The sequence below is a fragment of the Agelaius tricolor genome, unplaced genomic scaffold (genome assembly GCF_023055355.1).
Source record: "Agelaius tricolor isolate 1412-34295 unplaced genomic scaffold, bAgeTri1.0.p SCAF_9, whole genome shotgun sequence".
In the NCBI taxonomy this organism is placed as follows: domain Eukaryota; kingdom Metazoa; phylum Chordata; class Aves; order Passeriformes; family Icteridae; genus Agelaius; species Agelaius tricolor.
Window position 1 is genome coordinate 18,950,273 of NW_027269269.1, and position 17,420 is coordinate 18,967,692.

Sequence of the window (17,420 nt, forward strand, 5' to 3'; positions counted from 1 at the left end):
CTTTCCCAGATCTCCTCTGGGATATTTCCTCAAACCCCATCCTTTTGACACTCAATTCTGCCAAGGTGGGATGTGAACACCAAGCTCTCCTATTCTGGGTGGGCAAGGGATAAATGAATCAATCCCAGGTTTGTCCCCAAGTCCCGGGTGTCTCCCAGAGCCGTGCCACGAGCAGCTGTCTGCGTCCCATGGCGAGATTTTAATTTCTCTAGCCTTGGGGACTGAATTTATTAAGCCTCTCATGGCCCCTCCTCCCGTGGGAGGGACGGCTCCAGCAGCCTCTCTAATAGCGGGTGTCACACTGCGGTGCCACCATTCGCGTCCCGGAGTGTCACAGGCAGGGGACACGGCAGCCCCGGGCAGCGGAGAGCAGCATAGCCCGTCCGTGCGCTCACGGCGCGGTGAGTCACCTCCTCCCTCCCTCCCGGCTCCCGAGGATGCTCCTGCCCGCCGAACTTCACCCCTGCCTCCTCTCCCCGGCTTGCCTTGAAAGTTAGCACCGAGCTGGCGAGGCTTTTGTCACTTTTCCTTTGTTGTCTGTGGATGTTTGAGTGTGTTGGTTGGGATGCGACAGCGGGCGATTGACCCGGCTCCCGCCCGGGCTGGGGAGAGAAACGAAGCCCGGAGAGCCGGAGGACAGGGAGAAAGGATAGCGAAAGGGGAGGCAAGGGGGCGATTTGTGAGCAGGGAGCTTTCTGGTAGTTCGCTGGGGAGGAGGGGAAGGTGCCCAGCCGTCCCGCTTCACCCGGGATGAGTGAAGCGGGATGAGCTGGCTGTGACCTGTTGAGCGGATGGACGGGAGCCGGGATGAGGCGTGAGCGGCGGGCGGCTCCTGGGGTCGCTGTAGCTGGGGCAGTGTGGGAGGGAAACGGCGGCTGGGCATTTGCAATCCTTGGGATAAAGGGCTGTTTCCATAGTAAAAGGGAGAAAGGAGCCTCTCTCTTTCTTCCCCTGAGCTTGCCTAGCGTGTGAACGGGGAGGTTGACTCAGGAACAAATAACCCGTGAAAGGGGAACATCTGGGAACAGCTGTAAATAATCACGACTTGGTTAGAAAGGCTGGAAGCCATACTACAGTCTGCCATCTGCCCTGATGCTGCAGTCACCCCGGGAGCTCTGATGGGCAACTGTCTGGAGAGCAGCTCGGTTTGCAGCTGAAACATTGACCCTGGCTTTAGGCTGCTGTTGTTGTCTGAACACTTCCACATTATTTGTAGGCATAACCACAATTAGCAATGAAATAGAGGAATTTTCACTCCTAAGAAAGAGTGAATTTTAATTCAGGATCAGGCGCTGAGCAGGTGTGGGACTGGCACTGGGACAACTTTAAGTTGCAAAGTGCAAACTTGGATTAGCTGGAGGTCCAGCCTATGGTGTATATCACCTTCTCTTCACTTCCACACTTTTTCTGGGAATCCTGACCTCACAATCTAGTATATCCCCTGATAGGTTTTGAGAGATGATACCGGGTGGAAGGACAAGAGAGAACAGAAATAATTTCCTACAGATTTTTCCTTAAAGATTTTAAGCTGCATTTAACAGGAAGAACAGGCATAATATACCGTGAGACCAGCTGGATTTTAATTAAAAATTGTTCTCAATGTGAAGGGAGACAAAACTGTCACTTCCTTTATAACTTTACTACTGAGATGTCAAAAAGTTGTGCAAGATTTTCAGGGCAATTTGAAATCCTTGCAGAGAATACAAACACAAAGCTTGTTCTCATGACCAGTCCTGGGACTTCCTTACGCCATGGCATTGGACCAAGGAGGTGAGCAAACAGTGTCTTTTTGTATCATTTCTGGTGATGGAAACACAATTCTTTAAGTTTAGTTGTGTCAGCTTTTTTGTGAGAATGCCTGCAGCTCACAATATACCTCTGTGCAAGTTGTTACCAAACAGTTCTGCTTAGTGTGATAAAGTATCAGCTAAAATAAAAGAGAAAGTTGGGGTTTTTGTTTGTTTTTTTCCCAGAAGTTTGTGGCCCTTTGACAGTATGACCTTCCTTTCTTTGCAAACCCAGAGGCTCTTCTTCAGGCAAACCTCTTTGGTTGTGTGCAGACACTTAGAGACGCTACTCTTAGCAGCTGAGAGCCACGTGCTCCAGTGTGGAGCAGATCCTGCCCATTGGCAAAACCCCAGCTCGGTGGCTTTCCATGGGGGACAGGCTGCAGGGAGCTCTGCAGTGGTCATTCCCTGCAACACCATGCACGTGTGCAGCAACAGCCTGGCTTTGGTCCAGACCTGACTCCATGTCTCAGGATATCTCGTAGGAAGAGGTCTGTGCCTCATCCTGGAGTGACCTGCAGTGTGCTGGCCTGTAGAACTGCCCCAGAGACCTCTGTGGTGTGCAGCAAGCAAGGGTCTTGGGCCACCTTTTAGGTGAGCAAATAGCGTAAAAGGTGGGAGAATATCCTTTGTGTTACAGATCTGACTGAAAGGAAAGAAAGGAGCTGGTGTGGGTAGAGCAGCTTGGAGACATGGCCTGTGATGCATCCTGGGCTGTGCCTTCATGGCAGGATGAGCCCTGAGGGGGCACAGGCTTGGCTCCACACTGCACCCTCTGCTCCAGCCTCAGACACGTGGTGTGAGGGAGCTCAGCCTGCAAGTGCTCCTCTCTTCAGCATCTTGTCCTCATCCTGTTCTTCATGAGCTGGGCACTGCTCTCCCAGCAGCATTCAGGCAGGACTCACAGCTGGCTGCTTTTTGGTGGTTGAGGGCTTGGCATTTTATAAAATCCCAGTAAACAGAGGTCATGTTCCCTGTTATTCTCCCCAACAGCAGGACACTGGCATTTGCTGTATTTCTTGCTCTGTCTAGAAAAAGAGGAGGAAAGTAGAAACAGTGACATTTCAGAGGCTTGAACAGTGAGCAGAGGGTTGGAACCAGCTGATCTTGAAGGTCCCTTCAACCCAAGCCATTCTGTGATACATTGATTTTATGAACATGCCTGTGTCCTGGTCTCATATTGATCCTTTTCTCCTGTCATTGTTTGCTTTGACAGTCTTCTGGTATCTCCAGGGAAGATGTTGTGTTAAGCACGATGCAAACCTGCTGTCAGGGTCAGGATGGACTCTCCATGCTCATGGCCCAGGTCCTTTCTGGTGGCTGAGCAGTTGTAGCCCATGTGAGTGCACATGATGCTGTAGCAAGGGAGAGATGAGAAACCCTGTCCTGGGACTCATCCTGCCAAGGGAAGCTCTTGGGGCCACCACAGTGTGCCAGCTCTTTTCTTTCATCGACTTGCAAGGAAAGGTGGCAGGGTGAGAGGTCAGCTGTGGTGGTGGTGTGCTATAATAGCAGCAGGGAGCACGAGAATAGCAGCAGGCAGGGAAAGAGGGCAGGGCTGGGGAATGAGCACATGTATGAATGAGGCTGTGCTGCTGCCTGGGGGGGCTGCCTTGACGTCAGCTCCAGTTTTGGGTGCAAGAAGAAAGAAGCACATATCTGCGAGCAGGGCATGGTCCAGGAGCAGCTCAAAGCATTGCTGGGGTCTCAGGCTGGAGTCTCACTGCTTGTGCAGAAGTGCTTTAGAGTCAGTCCCTGCCTTACACTTCTGCTTCTTTTCCTCTGTTCTCCAGTGCAACTGTCAGCAATTCCTTGTTTCTCCAGCTTCCATCTGCTCTAGTTAGGCTGGAAGGCCCTGGAAGGTTTTCAGCCCCTGAGACACTTGTACAGCACCGAGCCTCTGTGACAATCACAGGTCCAGTCCTCCCTGCCCCGGCTGCCGCCACCGACTCAGTCTGGTCCTTTCGGCAGCTGCTCTTAATCACTGACCTTACTTTGGAAGGTCTCCAGAGCTGGAGAAATAAAAGACACTTTAGAAAACGGGGAGGGGGAATTGGCAAAAACAGTTGCTTTTTAAAAGACTACTTACTTCTTAAGATGTACTTGCTACTGATTAACCTTTGCTCTGTGATTGCTTTAATTGATTCATGCCTCAAAGCCGTCAGAAAGGTTCTGTGGGGTCATGGTGCCTCTGTCCTAAGTGCTCTCTTTCCCTGCAAAGCTTTTAAGAAGTTTTTCGTTGAGCACAACCCAATCCTTGCAAGAAATACAGGTGAATGACGCCAACCCTTTTATCTTCTCCATCCCTCTGATTTTCCAGCCTTCATCTTAGTGCTTTGCTGCTGTGACCTCTTCCTTCCTTCCCTGCTGCCAGTTGGCAGCCTGTTACCAGGCTGGGCATGTAATATATCCCCTTGCTCTGTGGGGAGAGGGGAGTGAGTTTTTGGCCCTTCTGTGAGAATGAGGCACTGTAGGGTTAAGTACTACTGCCCTCAATCAGCCTGTTGGTGCCTTACATGTGGTCTACCCATGGGCCCACCTCTGATCCCTGTGACTGCTTTATGTCATCCCACACATAGAATTTCTGTGGCTGTCTCTTTGTATGGCAATGGAATGACACCCCCCTGGCAGTTGTGGCCTTGTGCTCTCCATGCCAGGATGCAGAAATTCCTTAAAGGTGAGCTGGCAGGGCTTGCTGGGTTTAAGCGATGAATGCCCACTCGTTTTGGGCTGGGCTCATGCCCTGGCACTCTGGATGTGTGTGAGACCATTCATCTGGCCTATTTGGACATCTGCCCTTGCATGAGCTGAGTTGTGCCCATTTCTTTTTGCTGGCTGTTCTGGGCAATCAGGGTGACCACTCAAACACAGAGGAGATGGAGCACAAGTCTGATTAGGAGCAGCTGAGGGAGCTGGGAATGTTCAGCCTTGAGAAAAGGAGACTGGGGGAACCTTAATACTCTCTACAACCACCTGAAAGGAGGCTGTGGCCAGGTGGGTGTCCGTCTCTTCTCTTAGGTACCAAGATGAGAGAAAATGGCCTCAAGTTGCACCATGGGAAATTCAGATTAGATTTAAGGAAAAATTTCTTCACTGAAAGGATGCTCAAGCATTGGAACAGATTGGCCAGCAAAGTGGTGGAGTCACCTGGAAAAAAATGTGTATATGTGGCATTTGAGGACATGATTTAGTTGGTAGGCTTGGCAGTGTTGGGTTAATGGCTGGACTTGATGTTAGAGGGCTTTTCAACCTAATGATTCCATGATTCTAACCAGTCCTCCAGGAAGACCAAGGGAAGAATGAAAACACCCACCCCAAGCTGTCAGCTAAAGAAATCCCTTTTTTCCTCCAGGATGCTGGAATGCAAGTGCTGCTGAGTGCTGATCCAGCAGATCTGACTGTTCTGCGTGTCCTTGGCCCCGAGGAGTTCCATCAAGGCTCTGCCCATGGGTTGTCTGTGCTCATCTTCTTGTTTTGCTAAGCAAACTCCATGTCTCACACCAGCAGATGGATGAAAATTAAATGAGCCATACAATCCTCACCTGCTGATCTTGTGGCACTGTTGGCACAACCTTGAACTGGGAAACTGAGGCTCTGGGTGATGACTCTGCTGCATCCATAGTCAGAGGTTAGGTCAGGGGATTTCTGTGTCGGAATATCTTGTTGCTCTGAAATGAGTTCAGAATTTTCTGAGTTGGCTTATGCAGAATTGTAGTAGTGTTTAATTAGCTGAAAAGGATTTTTCTCTGAGAAGAGCAGCACCACATTCTTATGGTGCAAAAGCTGGCTAGCCCTCATGCACTTGGATACTGTCAATGACTAAATGGATAAACTTCTGTCTGGTGGCATGGAAAGCATCCTTTCCTCCTCTCCTTGCAGGGTGTTTTGCTCCAAGGCTGGAACTTCAACACTCACACTCTGGGGGAGGGCCAGCACTGGGGTCTTCAGCACAATGTCTGTCCAGGGCCCCTGTCCTTTGTCCAGGCTGAAAAGTGCTCTGCAGAGCTGCTGAGCAGAGGCAGGCAATCTGGAAACCTCTTTTCTTCTCCCCTCTTGGCTCAGGGATGAAGTCTTCCTCTGGAGATGAAGCTTGGGGTGATGCACAGCCCTCGGTGGGGCTGTGGGGCTGGAGGGGGTCCCCCACACTATGTCCCAGTCTCCTTGTCTCCCCTTTACAGCAGGGCACAAAGAGCCACTTAGGCATTCCCAGGAGCAGAGAGGGACCCAAGCCAGGGCATGCTGAAATGCACAAAGTAGGATTTATATCTTCAAAGAAATATTTCCCTCCTTTCTGAGCTCTTTTTAATTTTTTTTTCTGAGGGATTTATTCCTCCTCCTCCTCCTCCCGCCCAGGCAGGCTTTGAGGCGTGGAAGCACTTTTTGCCTCCCCACAGTGGCTTTTCAATGGTGGGAGAGCGACTTCTTGGAAAGCTGTGGGCCACCCAGGGGCTGTGCCCACGTGCTGCATGGGGCTAGCTGAGAACCACTGCACACATTGCTGCTGGTGGCACTGCCTGACCACAGGCACAGTGACAACAAAACCCTCCCCTTCTGCTGTTGACCATGCTGAAGTGTGGGGAGCAGCATCTCACCCCAAACTGGTCATGTTGAGTCTCTGTTTTCAGGCTTGACCTGGGGAGGTATAACCTCAGCAATGCTCCTGATTCCCTCTTTGGGTGAGCAAAGTGACACCCAGCTGTGGACATCGTGCTGCTGCCATCTGAGACCAGCGTCTGGCTGGGGGATGGAAGGTCTCTGTGTGATCACAGATGGAAGGTGGCTGTTCCTGATCCCTTTTGGGGCCTGTTTCTGCCTCTGCTTACCTGGGTTGCCAAGGGGCAGGGTGCTGGCTTCCCCAAAGGGCTTTGTCCTTTTGGGGTGGGAGCCCAAGACTGAGGTAAGAAGTGTTGTGTAACCCAAGATAATGGGTTATATATGAGGTATATGAAGGCTGATTAGGGTCAAAAACAGAGGAAAGGCTCTGCTGAGGGGTCTGGCACCAACAGAGCTAAAGATACCTGTCCGTCATGCTCATTTCTGCAATGCTGGAAAAGTGCCCATGTACCCAAGAACACTTGGATCAGATTATGCCTGAGTCCAGCCAAAGACATGGCATTTGTAAAAAACCTTTCTCCACCTCTTCTTTTTCTTTCTTTCTTTTCTTTTCTTTTTTTTTTTTTTTTAAGCAACTATTCAGCTTTATTCAAAACATTCATTTTGCTCCTAGTAGGCGAGAGGGAAAATCTATTGTAGCTCTTTGAGACCCTTTTACAAACATGATGATTTCCCCTTGCCTGTTTCCATGTGAAGCTGAAAGCATTTGTATAAAACCCATTGTAAATGGTCTGAAACTTGGCCAATAATTTCCTGGGCACACATTTGTTAATGTAGCCTGCAAAGTGCTTTGAAAATGAAGAAAAGCAGCTGTGATTTCTAATGATGATAAGTATGATAAACAAGGATTCTGCAAGTGGATGTGAATAATGACCCAGCTCTGGGGTCTGCACATTGAGGACAAACAGGCTTCAAACATAGAATCATAAAATGGTTTGGGTTGAAAGAAAACTTAAGGAGATCTCATTCCAAACCCCCTGCCATGGGCAGGGACACCTTCCTCTACATCAGGTTGCTCAGGGCCCCATCCAGACTGGCACTGGATGCTTTCAGGGATGGAGCAGCCACAGCTTCTCAAAGAAACATGTACCAGTGCCTCACCACCCTCACAGTGAAGAATTTCTTCCTAATATCTAATGTAAACCTACCCTCTTTCAGTTTGAAGTCAATAACTGCCCCAACTCTCTCAGTTTGTCTTCACAGGAGATGGGCTGCTGTCCTCTGATCGTGTGAGACTCATGAGAGAGGTATCTTGAAGAAATAAACAGTCCTGGGGAAGGGATTTGGGAGAGAAAAAATGTGCCTTGTGTAAAAATGTGTTTCAACTTTACAGCTTTATTTTCTATGGTGATCACTCTGGAATAAAACCAGGGATTAAGATGCCTTTTGTATGCTAAATTCTCATGGCTGATGTTGGGTTTTGTTTCAAGGTGAATAGATCTCACCTTGGAGTGAGGCTTACTTCACGATGTAGGAGTATGCTTAGAAATCTGGGGCTGCAGCAGCGTTTCCAAACCCATTCTTAGCCATCACTCATTCTTAGCCATGGGGGCTCTTCAAGGGCTTCTCAAATTGACCCCAGAAGACTGACTGGTTGCCTGAGAAGATCGTGTCTTTAAGCATGTACCCACAGCTGAGGCACTTGTGGCTGAGCAGGGCACACCACCCATTCCACATCCCACCCATTCCCAGCTCCTGCTGGATGTCCTCTGTGATGGGGTAAGACCCTGTGTAATAGATACAGGATTTTGGCAGTATTTATTTGAAATGGGACAGTTTGTTTCTGTCTGTTCAAAATGTGGTGGGATGTTGCAAAAGGTAGGGCCTGAACTTTGGTGGAAACCTCTCCATGTCTTAGGAAGCCACAGCCACAGCCTGTTAGAGGTGTACTACAACAAATGGAATGGAAAAGCATTGTCCCTGCAGTCGCAGGAGCTGTAATTCCTTGTTAACCCCTTCTACATCCACATCCACAGTCGGTTGTTTCCCATGTTAAGCCCTGTTTCATTCTGCTAATGGCTGTGTTCTTCCCCCTCAGGAGCCAAGAGATAAGCAATGCACGAGACATGCCTTGCATGTGTTTGTCCCAGGCTGTACCCTCCCTGGGATCCCAGGCCAGGGCTTATCAAGAAACTGCAGAAGGTTGTACTGATTAATTATAATTATCATCCGCAAGGGAGAGGATAGAGATTATATTCTTTATCATAGGGAGGTTACAACTATCTTTATTTTATTTGATCTTTTGTTTCATTTCCCGTGTTTCAGGAAATGAAAATTAATTAATTTCCTGAAAAAGAACTGAAGGCAGATGATAGTCAAATAAAAGGGGTCCTAGACTGTGATCCAGAGCCTTGGGCAGACTGTAGGGTAGAAATGCAGGTTTAAGGGATGCTCTTTGTTGGCCTTTCTGGCTAGTGGCAAGATCTGTGTGCAGCTCATGGTGACAGTGATCAACCAGCAGCTTGCCAGGAGGTTTTACTCCTTTGCTCCTGTTGGTGTGATGCTGTGAAAGAATCCCAGAGGAAAGGCCAGGAAGTGACGGCCTAAAGAGTGGTGGCAGGAATCTCCAGGCCAAGGAGCTGCAGGTACTGGAAGTGATGCCCTAAAGAGTGGCAGGAATCTCCAGGCCAAGGAGCTGCAGGTACTGGAGAGGCTCAGCTCAGGTTCAAGGAACCTCCGAGTCCTGGCATAGGGTTCACTTTCTCTCCAATGCCCTTGGAAACAGTGGAATGGGCAGAGTGCGCATCACTACTTTCTTAGGGGAAGCTGGCCATGCTCAGGGGCTGAGAAATGACCATCTCTGTGTCCCTGCTGTGACTCCTGTTGCCCATGTAATTCTTTTCGCCCAACTCTCTTCTTGCAGTGAAATGTATTTGTAAGATCTGGAAAGAGCCTGCAACCACAGAATCATGGAATCAAAACGGGTCAGGATGGAAGGGACCTCAGTGGGTCATCTGGTCCAACCTCACGGCTCAAGCAGTGTCACCCTAGAGCACATTGCACTGGGTGGTTCTCGAGTGTCTCCATTGGGAGACTCCTCAACCTCTCTGGGCAACCTGTTCCTGCACAGTAAAGAAGTTCTTCCCTCTGCTCAGGTGGAGCTTCCTGTGTCTCATGACTTTAGCTGGTCAGAGTCACCCCGAGATGCATTAGAAAGTCTCTTTTCCCAGCCTGGCAGTCGAAGAAGGACTCAGAACTCTTCTATTCCTGTTCTCAAGGTTGTTTATTATATCTTATCTATAAAATTCTTTCTCTGACCCGCCAAGGTCTGTCTAGCAGGTCAGGTTGAGGCACACTGCCTGCCTCAGAGGTCGCGTTGTCTTTTTATACTAAAAACTACGTGTACATTATTTACAATAACTTTCCAATACCTATCACCTATGTTAGACAGTGAGCTTCTACTCTAAACCAATCTAAAAGTGCCAACATCACAGCAGAAGATGGAGGCCAAGAAGAAGAAGGAGAAAGGCTGGACATGCCCAGATTCCTCCATCTTGTGTCCTGAACCCCCATTCTAAAAACCCAAAAAAATCTATTTTTCACCCCGTGATAAATTCAGTATCATTCTACTTAAACTTTTGTGGCTTGTAATCCTTCATATAAGGTTGGTAACTGTTTTTTCCAAGGGCTAAGTCAAAGGCACAGGGGCCTTGGGCTCTGTGCCAAGGTCTCTGAGCCCCCTGGGCAGGGTCTCGAGTCCTCCAGGGCAGCCAGAGGAATTTCCTGGGTTCCGACACCTGTGCACCAGTTTCTCGAGAGGAGCCTGGCTCTATCCTCTTGTCACCCTCCCCGCAGACTCCTAGGGGTGAGGTCCCCTCTTGGTCGTCTCAGCTCGAGGCATCTGTGGATACGGACTCTGCTGCCGGGTGCTGGAGCGCCTCAGCACCCTCCCTGCGCCAACCGCTGGGACAGCCGCTGGCATAACCGCTGGGACAGCTGCTGAGAGAACCATTGGGATAACGGCTGGGATAACCGCTGGGACAGCTGTTAAGAGAACCATTGGGATAACCGCTGAGACAGCTGCTGGGACAACCGCTGCCCGCGAGAGACGCCCCGCGCCAGTCCCGCGCCAGCCCCGCGGCGCTCCCCGCGCCAGTTCCGAGCCAGCCCCGGGCCAGCCCCGCGCCAGCCCCGCGGCGCTCCCCGCTCGCCGACCCCGCCGCTCGCGCTGCCCGGGCCGGTTGGAAACCGCCGCGGTGCTCCCGGCTCCGTGAGCTTCCCGGCGCTGCGGGCGCTCTGCGCTCCCGCTGCTGGTGCTCGGCTTGGAGCAAGTTGTTCCCCCTTGGACAGCCTGAGCTGACCGTCCCCCCCCGCGCCGTACCGCGGCCGCCGCTGCCGCCGCCTCGCCGACAGTGCCTTACAGCCCCCCGCGTTGTTAGGTATGGTGAGGGGACACCTCGGTGCAGGGGAAAGGAAAGAAATGCTCCAGAGGCCCCAAGGGAAAAAGCTACAGGGCAATGCTAGATTTGGCTGCCGTGCCTTTGCCCCTTGGAAGATGAAAGCTCCAGCCCCAGTACCCAAAAAGACACAAGATTTTAATCCTTGCTTAAGCACTGGCCTCTCAAGCAGGTTTCTCTTTTCAGTGCTTTCAGCATTCAGGCTGTGTGGCTGAACATGTTTCTTGATTTTTCTTTCCTGCTCTTTCCCCTCTCATCCCCCCAGGCTATTTCCCATGCTTTTCCTCACTCTCTGCCAAGCAGTGGGAAAGCAGCAACCCTGTCTGACTGCCTGTGATTATGGGGGCTCTTATCTGTGAGCGAAGTCTCTGTTAGCCATGGAAAAACCTGAAATCCCTGGGGTTTATGGAGCAGAAAAACATATGTTACTGCTTTCATGCCTCACTTGTTAAGGAGTCCTAAACTTTGCCATCCTACTGATGTGTGCTTACCTGCTTGCTCTTTGCTCCCATGGCTTTTCCAGTGAATGGATGCAAGTTTGCTGTTTCCCTTCTCTATCCATTTAACTTTGCCTGGTAAAGATGGGCAGGAATTGCAGACGATCTCTGAATTTTAAGAGAACTGTGTTTCAAATCTAGATGCAAGGACTGTGAAGCCTCTTGCTAAGTCCTGCCAAGGACTGAACTGGTTTTTTTGGCTTCTACATCGGTCATTTGTTTCGGTATTGTTTGCCCTTTAGGTGGTTGTTGGGCCCAGTTACTGGGATATCATCTTTCTTGGGATCAGATGCTTGTGAATTGCAATGTATCAGTGTTTGATGTGGTCTGAGGCGCTGCAGATTCAGCCAGACCTTGGGAGTTATAAAGTTTTTATGGCTTCTAATTGCCTTGCCCCAGCTGTGGCAGCAGACTGGCAATTGGTTACCATGGATGAAACCATGAAGGATGAAACCATGGGACAGAGGGTCATGGAGAAGCTGGAAGGTGGCTGAGTGGTAAGGAGGGAGCTTGTGTTAAATGGAACACAATTACTTGAGAAGATGGAGATGAACCTGAGGGCAGAGACAGGGAAAATATGCAGAGAATAAAAGGGAAGGAGTGACGCCTGTTTAGAAAGACACATTTAAAGAGGACAATGGAGTGCCTGGAGATGAGTACATTTTAATTGAGAAGCACCCTTCTGACTTGTCCTTGTGTGTGTCTGTTTTCTTCATTCTCATGTGAGACCTGGCACATCTAAGAGAGATTTCTCCTGGACTTGTCCTAGGAGCTGCTACTGGACTGTTTGCTGGTACCAGCAACAGCACAGTGTAAATGCATTGCAAAACATGAATCTTGCAGAGCTGTAGAGGGAGATGGGCTCTTCTTAGGAGTCACTGCTCTAAGATTGAAGCAGCCTCAAATTTGGTGAGCTGCCCTTGGTGTTCCCTCTCCCAATTCTTTCCTTTGCATCTCCATGCAGACATCAGCTTTTGTCTAGTGCCTCAAGCATGCCTTGTGCTTCACTCCTCAGCAGAGACCCAGCAGTCCTTGAAGCTGTGGGGCAGAGCTGCTCAAAGGCTCCCATTTGCTAGGTGAGCCCTGCATGCCCAGAGGGAGCAGAAGCCTTGGATCAAATATGGTCTGGGAATTGACAGGATGGTTTCTGCTTGGAACCAGAGCTCACCGATATTTTTTCCTAAGATCTAATCTCAACCTACCTCCTTTCAGTCTGAAGCCATTCCCTCTTGTCCTGTGACTCCCTGCCCTTGTCAAAAGTCCCCCTCCAGATCAATAGTAACCCCTTTAGGTACTGGAAGGTGCTATAGGGTCTCCATTTATATCTCCATTTACTTGAGTGGAGATATGCTAGAGAACATCTGTCCTCTCTACTTGACAAGATAAAATTTCAGTCCAAGGTTATCGCCTTTGTAGAATTCTTTGGCCCTTTGCAGGCTTCAAAGGAGCAGCTGAGTCAGATCACTCTGTTGGGGGCTGGGAGAGGAGGGAAAAGGTCTCTGGAAAGAAAAAAGGGAAAGGATAGAGACAGAGGGATGAGTGAATGCCAGCAGAAGCTAGAGCTGAAAGCAGGGGACAAGTTATGTGTTTTCAGTCTCTTGATACTGAAATGTGTTCTGCCATAGTGATACTGCTTGGACAGCAGGGTCAGTGGGGATTCAGGGGATGCCAGAGAGAAAGGCATATTTTTTTGCTCTTTTTTGGCCAGGCTGATGTTCCTGGGAGGACCGGAGGCTGGCAGAGGGGGTTGTGGACAGCACGTTGTGTTTGTCTCTCCCTCGTTCCCCAGGCTCTGATGCAATGTTGTGTCCCTTTCCCAGTAACACATGGGCTTGGAGAGGTGACTTGATTGGAAAAACTAAGGCAGGAGGTAATGAAATTCTTAATTATACTGGTGTCACAAGTACTCTGAGATGAAGCTCTTAATATTGCCCAGAGAAGTTTGGGATACCACATCCCTGGAAGTGTTCAAGGCCAGAGTGGATAGGACTCTGAGCAGCCTGGTCCAGTGGAATGATCTTTAAGATTCCTCCCAATCCAAACAAGTCTGTCATTGTGTGATGAAGCTGAAAACACCTTTCCCTTTCTGCTGGGGGTGAGTCCAGGGTGAATTATTTAAGCATTCAGAAGCTCAAGGCCAGCTGATGTTTGATACATGAGAGAAACTGGATGCTGCAGGTATTGAGTAGCCTGTGCTATGGGTAAACAGGTGTAACCTGGACAGCCTGTGGCTACTGTGTGCCAAAACCCATGGGAATTGCCACAGAAATCCCAAATAGCAGGTGACTGTCCACTCCATACAAGGATAGTCTCAGGAGCAGGAAACATGAACTACAAGGAAAGACTAGAAAAGCTGGGATAGTTGAGACCAGAGAAGGTTTAAGAGGAGACATCCATATATGAGTAAACAGAGGAAGAGTTTAAGCTGCTCACTTTATCTATGACAAACAAGGCATGAAGTAATGTCCTTAACTGTAATACAAGGGACAAGACACTGGGAAAATAACCTGCCAGCTTTTAATTATAAAGAGATTTAGGACTTGTTCAGCCTGTCTTGAGAGATGGTAGGATCTCCATCACTGACAATTTCATGAGGGGTAAACTAACACCTAGGTTTAACACCTGGCATGCTGCTGTAGCCAGACAGATGATGTGGGCAGTATTTCAGGATCTCCATAATCTGTTTTCCTGTCAAATCCTGTGTGCTCATAGACAAATATTGATGTGTGAGCCTTGTACTCACACCTGAGAATATGAGTAACAAACCTCATGGCCCTTTGACAGTGAAACCAATGGGTTTGGTCCAGTGTCCTGAATTCCTATTGCTGAAGGAGAAGGGCTGAGCAAGAATGGATGCTGGGCTTTGGTGATACAGGAACTCATATTTTGGGGATCCCTTTAGGAGGTAACAAATATTGCAGTCCCATGGCATGTGACAACCTTTTGGTGAGAGCTCTGAAAGCTCAAATATATTCAAAAGCTGTGGCTGTTACTTGGTAATTGCTGGGTTTATGCCAGGTGTACTTTAGCTGATGAAACCAGCCAGATCAGATGTCATCTGCACCACATCCCCCCATCTGTGCTCTGGGAATTCTAGAGCAGGATCACCATCTTGCCACATGAGACTGGCATCAATTTTTTACTAAGGGTGACTTGCTGGTGCCAGGATCTGGCACTGCTGAGCTTCTAGGGATGGCTTCACTCCACTACATCCAAGCATATGGTTCCCTATGACTGTCCTGGATGGACAGACACATCTACCTCAGGAAGACATTCTGGGCATGACTTTCTTAGTGCTGCATAATTAGTACTGGTCCAAACTGAACTCCCTTTTTGTTTCCCTTCCATCCTCTTTCCTTGTACTCCAGCTGCCAATAGGCTGGGCATTTGGAAAGGGTATGAGGGGAGTGTCTTTTCTGTTTTAACTTGTGTCTGATGTCTCTGATTTGTATGTGCTTTCTGCAAACTGGTCAGTTATTTGGATGTGTCAGCCTGCAAGGATTTATGCACTGATTTCTCCAAAGTCACACTGGGATCTGAGTTATTTCCGAACCCTTTATACGTGTGTTTCATCCATGTGTATAGTGCAGCAAACTGTTTATTCTTCCTCTTAAATGATTGTTATTAGGTATTCCAGGATTTGAACATGGTTGATGTGGACTCAAGGATGTGATGGCACCTCTAATGCAACAGAAAAACATGTCTGACTAACTTGACTCCAAAGAAGAGCTGTATAATGGGGCTTCTTTACATGCCCACACAAAACTGTTTTCCTAAATCTTTCCTTGAAGTCTCAGTAGTGCCCTGCTGGGTGAACCACTCTTCACCTAGCACTAGTCCCTGTGCTATTTGCTTCACTGCCACTACACTGGTTGCAATTTACCACCAAGTTCTTTGTTTTTAATTATGATTAGATCTCCCACGTGTACATCTTTGCAGCTGGTCTTTCTACACTTGAAAATCTGTTCCAAGTAAAGTTGTTTCAGCCAGGTAATAACTATTTCTTAAGGGATCAGTCTCTGCAGTGCTGCAGTTTTGCCAGGATAAGAAAGCTGTGTACCTGGGGGTGTTTAGTGCCTTTTCTACATGAGCTAATTAAACTGATAGCATGTTTCAAACAGGTCACAGTGATGCTGAATAATTCCCATAGCTAATCCTAGATTCAGGTACATATGACATAATTTGAAATGTGCTCAAGTTAATGAATTCATTTCCCAGAACCTCCTGTATAGCCAAAAGGAGGCAGAGGTAGACCATCAAAAGTGACTCAGAGCGCCTAAGTTACAACCAGAGGCACCACTGTCTGCTAAGAGGATTTGCAGTGACCATCCTTCTCAGCTGGCCATCTCACTTTGGTATATAAAATTATGTGGGATGTCCTCAGTATCACTTCCTGCTGGTCTCAGCATCTGCTTGGGAAAGCTTTCACTCCTTTCTCAAATATGGAAAGCTTACCCAACAGTCTCCCGATAAAACTTGTGTTCTTGTTTCAGGAGGAAGATGAGATAAAGGCACTCAGATGGAGGCCAGGTCCACCAGCCTCAAGAGGCTGAAGTTTGGCAAGCTGAAGGTGGTCCGTCGGCGCCTGCTGCAGCAGTACGAGCAGCAGCCCTTCGTCTCCTGCCTGGCCGGCTTCTACAGCTGCCGCTGGAAGCGCTACCAGCGCGAGAGGACCGAGCCAGGGAAATGCTGCTGCAGCCTGGTAAGCCAGCTCAAAGGCAGCACACACTGGGATTTCTGTACTGGGGCAGGGAACTCTAAGCAGACACGGGGTTGATGGCATGGAATCCCAGCCCAATATAATTTGGAGTTGGCTGGGATCTGTTGGGCTGTTAGGTTTTGCTCTAAATGCTGCAATCTGATGAGTTGCTGCTTCTGTGGCAGGCTCTATTTGTCTGATAATAAACATGGAGTTTGCACCTACCTCTCCTGGCCAGTGAAACATCTCAAAGCCATAGAATCAGATGAAAGAAGTAACATTAAGGTTGGGTGGGCAGTAAGAATTGCAAAGAAGGTTGCTTTACAGTGCAATTTCCTCTTATGTGAGGCAGTTAAAATCCTGTTCATTTGGGAATGAGTTTTCCCTGAGAACAGGTAGTGCAGAGTAGGCTTTTGAGGACATTTTCCTGGTTACAAGGGACAGGATGGGAATTCCTCTCCATATTTACTTCAGTTAGAATTCCAGCACCAAGCTACATATGTTTAGGGACAGCCTGAAAGTACGTGCCATTTGCTTTGATTGCTCTGGCTGGCCATAGCTCTGACTGCTTGTCCTTCCTCTCCCTCTCCAGCGGGAATGCATGTTTTTCCCATTGCTCGTTGCAGCTTTCTGCTTTTCTCTGGTCTTTCTGTACACGTGGGGTGAAGGTAAAAATGACTACAACAGCTTTGACTGGTAAGTAACATCTTTTCCTCCTCTCCCACCCCTTTAGCTAGTCACTAGGATGACTGGGAAGGGATGAGCACCCTCTGGAGCAGCTGTGGTGCCACAGCACACTTTAGTAATGAAGCGAAGATTTGGCACCTTGAACTCTTGGTTACAGCATCCAAACTGAACGTCCAGTGACTCTGGAGGTGCTGAGACTTAGTTTTTGCTTGGGTACAATTTTTAGGTGCAAGTGTGAATTTAGGAGAAAGAGGAGAATCATGGTCACAAAAATTGTGAATGGAAGGACCAAATAATTCTTTCCTTTTCTTTCTTTTCCTCCTTCCCTTTCTCCCCCATTCCATGTGAAGAAATATAGTGGCTGAAATCAGAGGCATTGCACCAGCCATCTCACTGAAAGAGAATTCCATGTTCCCAAATTCAAAAGTAAGAAATAATCATCAGGGATTTATGCACATCTTTTCTTTCTGTACTACGTAGGCAACAGTTATGCAAATCTGGCCTCTAAAATTAAATTAAAGCTGCTCAAATATTATGGGAAGGAAAGGTATAATAAGGTGTTTTAGTCTGATGGTTAATGCAGTCAGGGATTTTGGGAAGGAGGCTCTTAATCACTTTTGCATGTTACAGCGTAGGCTATTCCTCCGCCTTTCTTTGTTTTATTGCTTAGAAAATTTCAGAATTTCAAGGAAGAGGGCTGTTGGTCCTCTCTACTCCAGGTGCTAACAAAAAACATTCT

The 17,420-nt window shown here is 48.5% G+C and overlaps 1 protein-coding gene across 2 annotated transcripts in view; it reads left to right on the top strand.

The window, feature by feature from the left end:
• Window positions 1-293: 293 nt before the first annotated feature.
• GDPD4 (glycerophosphodiester phosphodiesterase domain containing 4) overlaps window positions 294-17,420 on the top strand; it is a 39,140-nt gene continuing 22,013 nt past the window's right edge. For both annotated transcript variants that reach the window (XR_011680103.1, XM_071432960.1), the window contains exons 1-3: window positions 294-401; window positions 15,789-15,997; window positions 16,587-16,690. Coding sequence is in view for 1 of the 2 variants with exons in the window: in XM_071432960.1 (XP_071289061.1) it covers window positions 15,815-15,997; window positions 16,587-16,690 (287 nt within the window). In the remaining variant the exon portion in view is untranslated. The remainder of the gene's footprint in view (window positions 402-15,788; window positions 15,998-16,586; window positions 16,691-17,420) is intronic.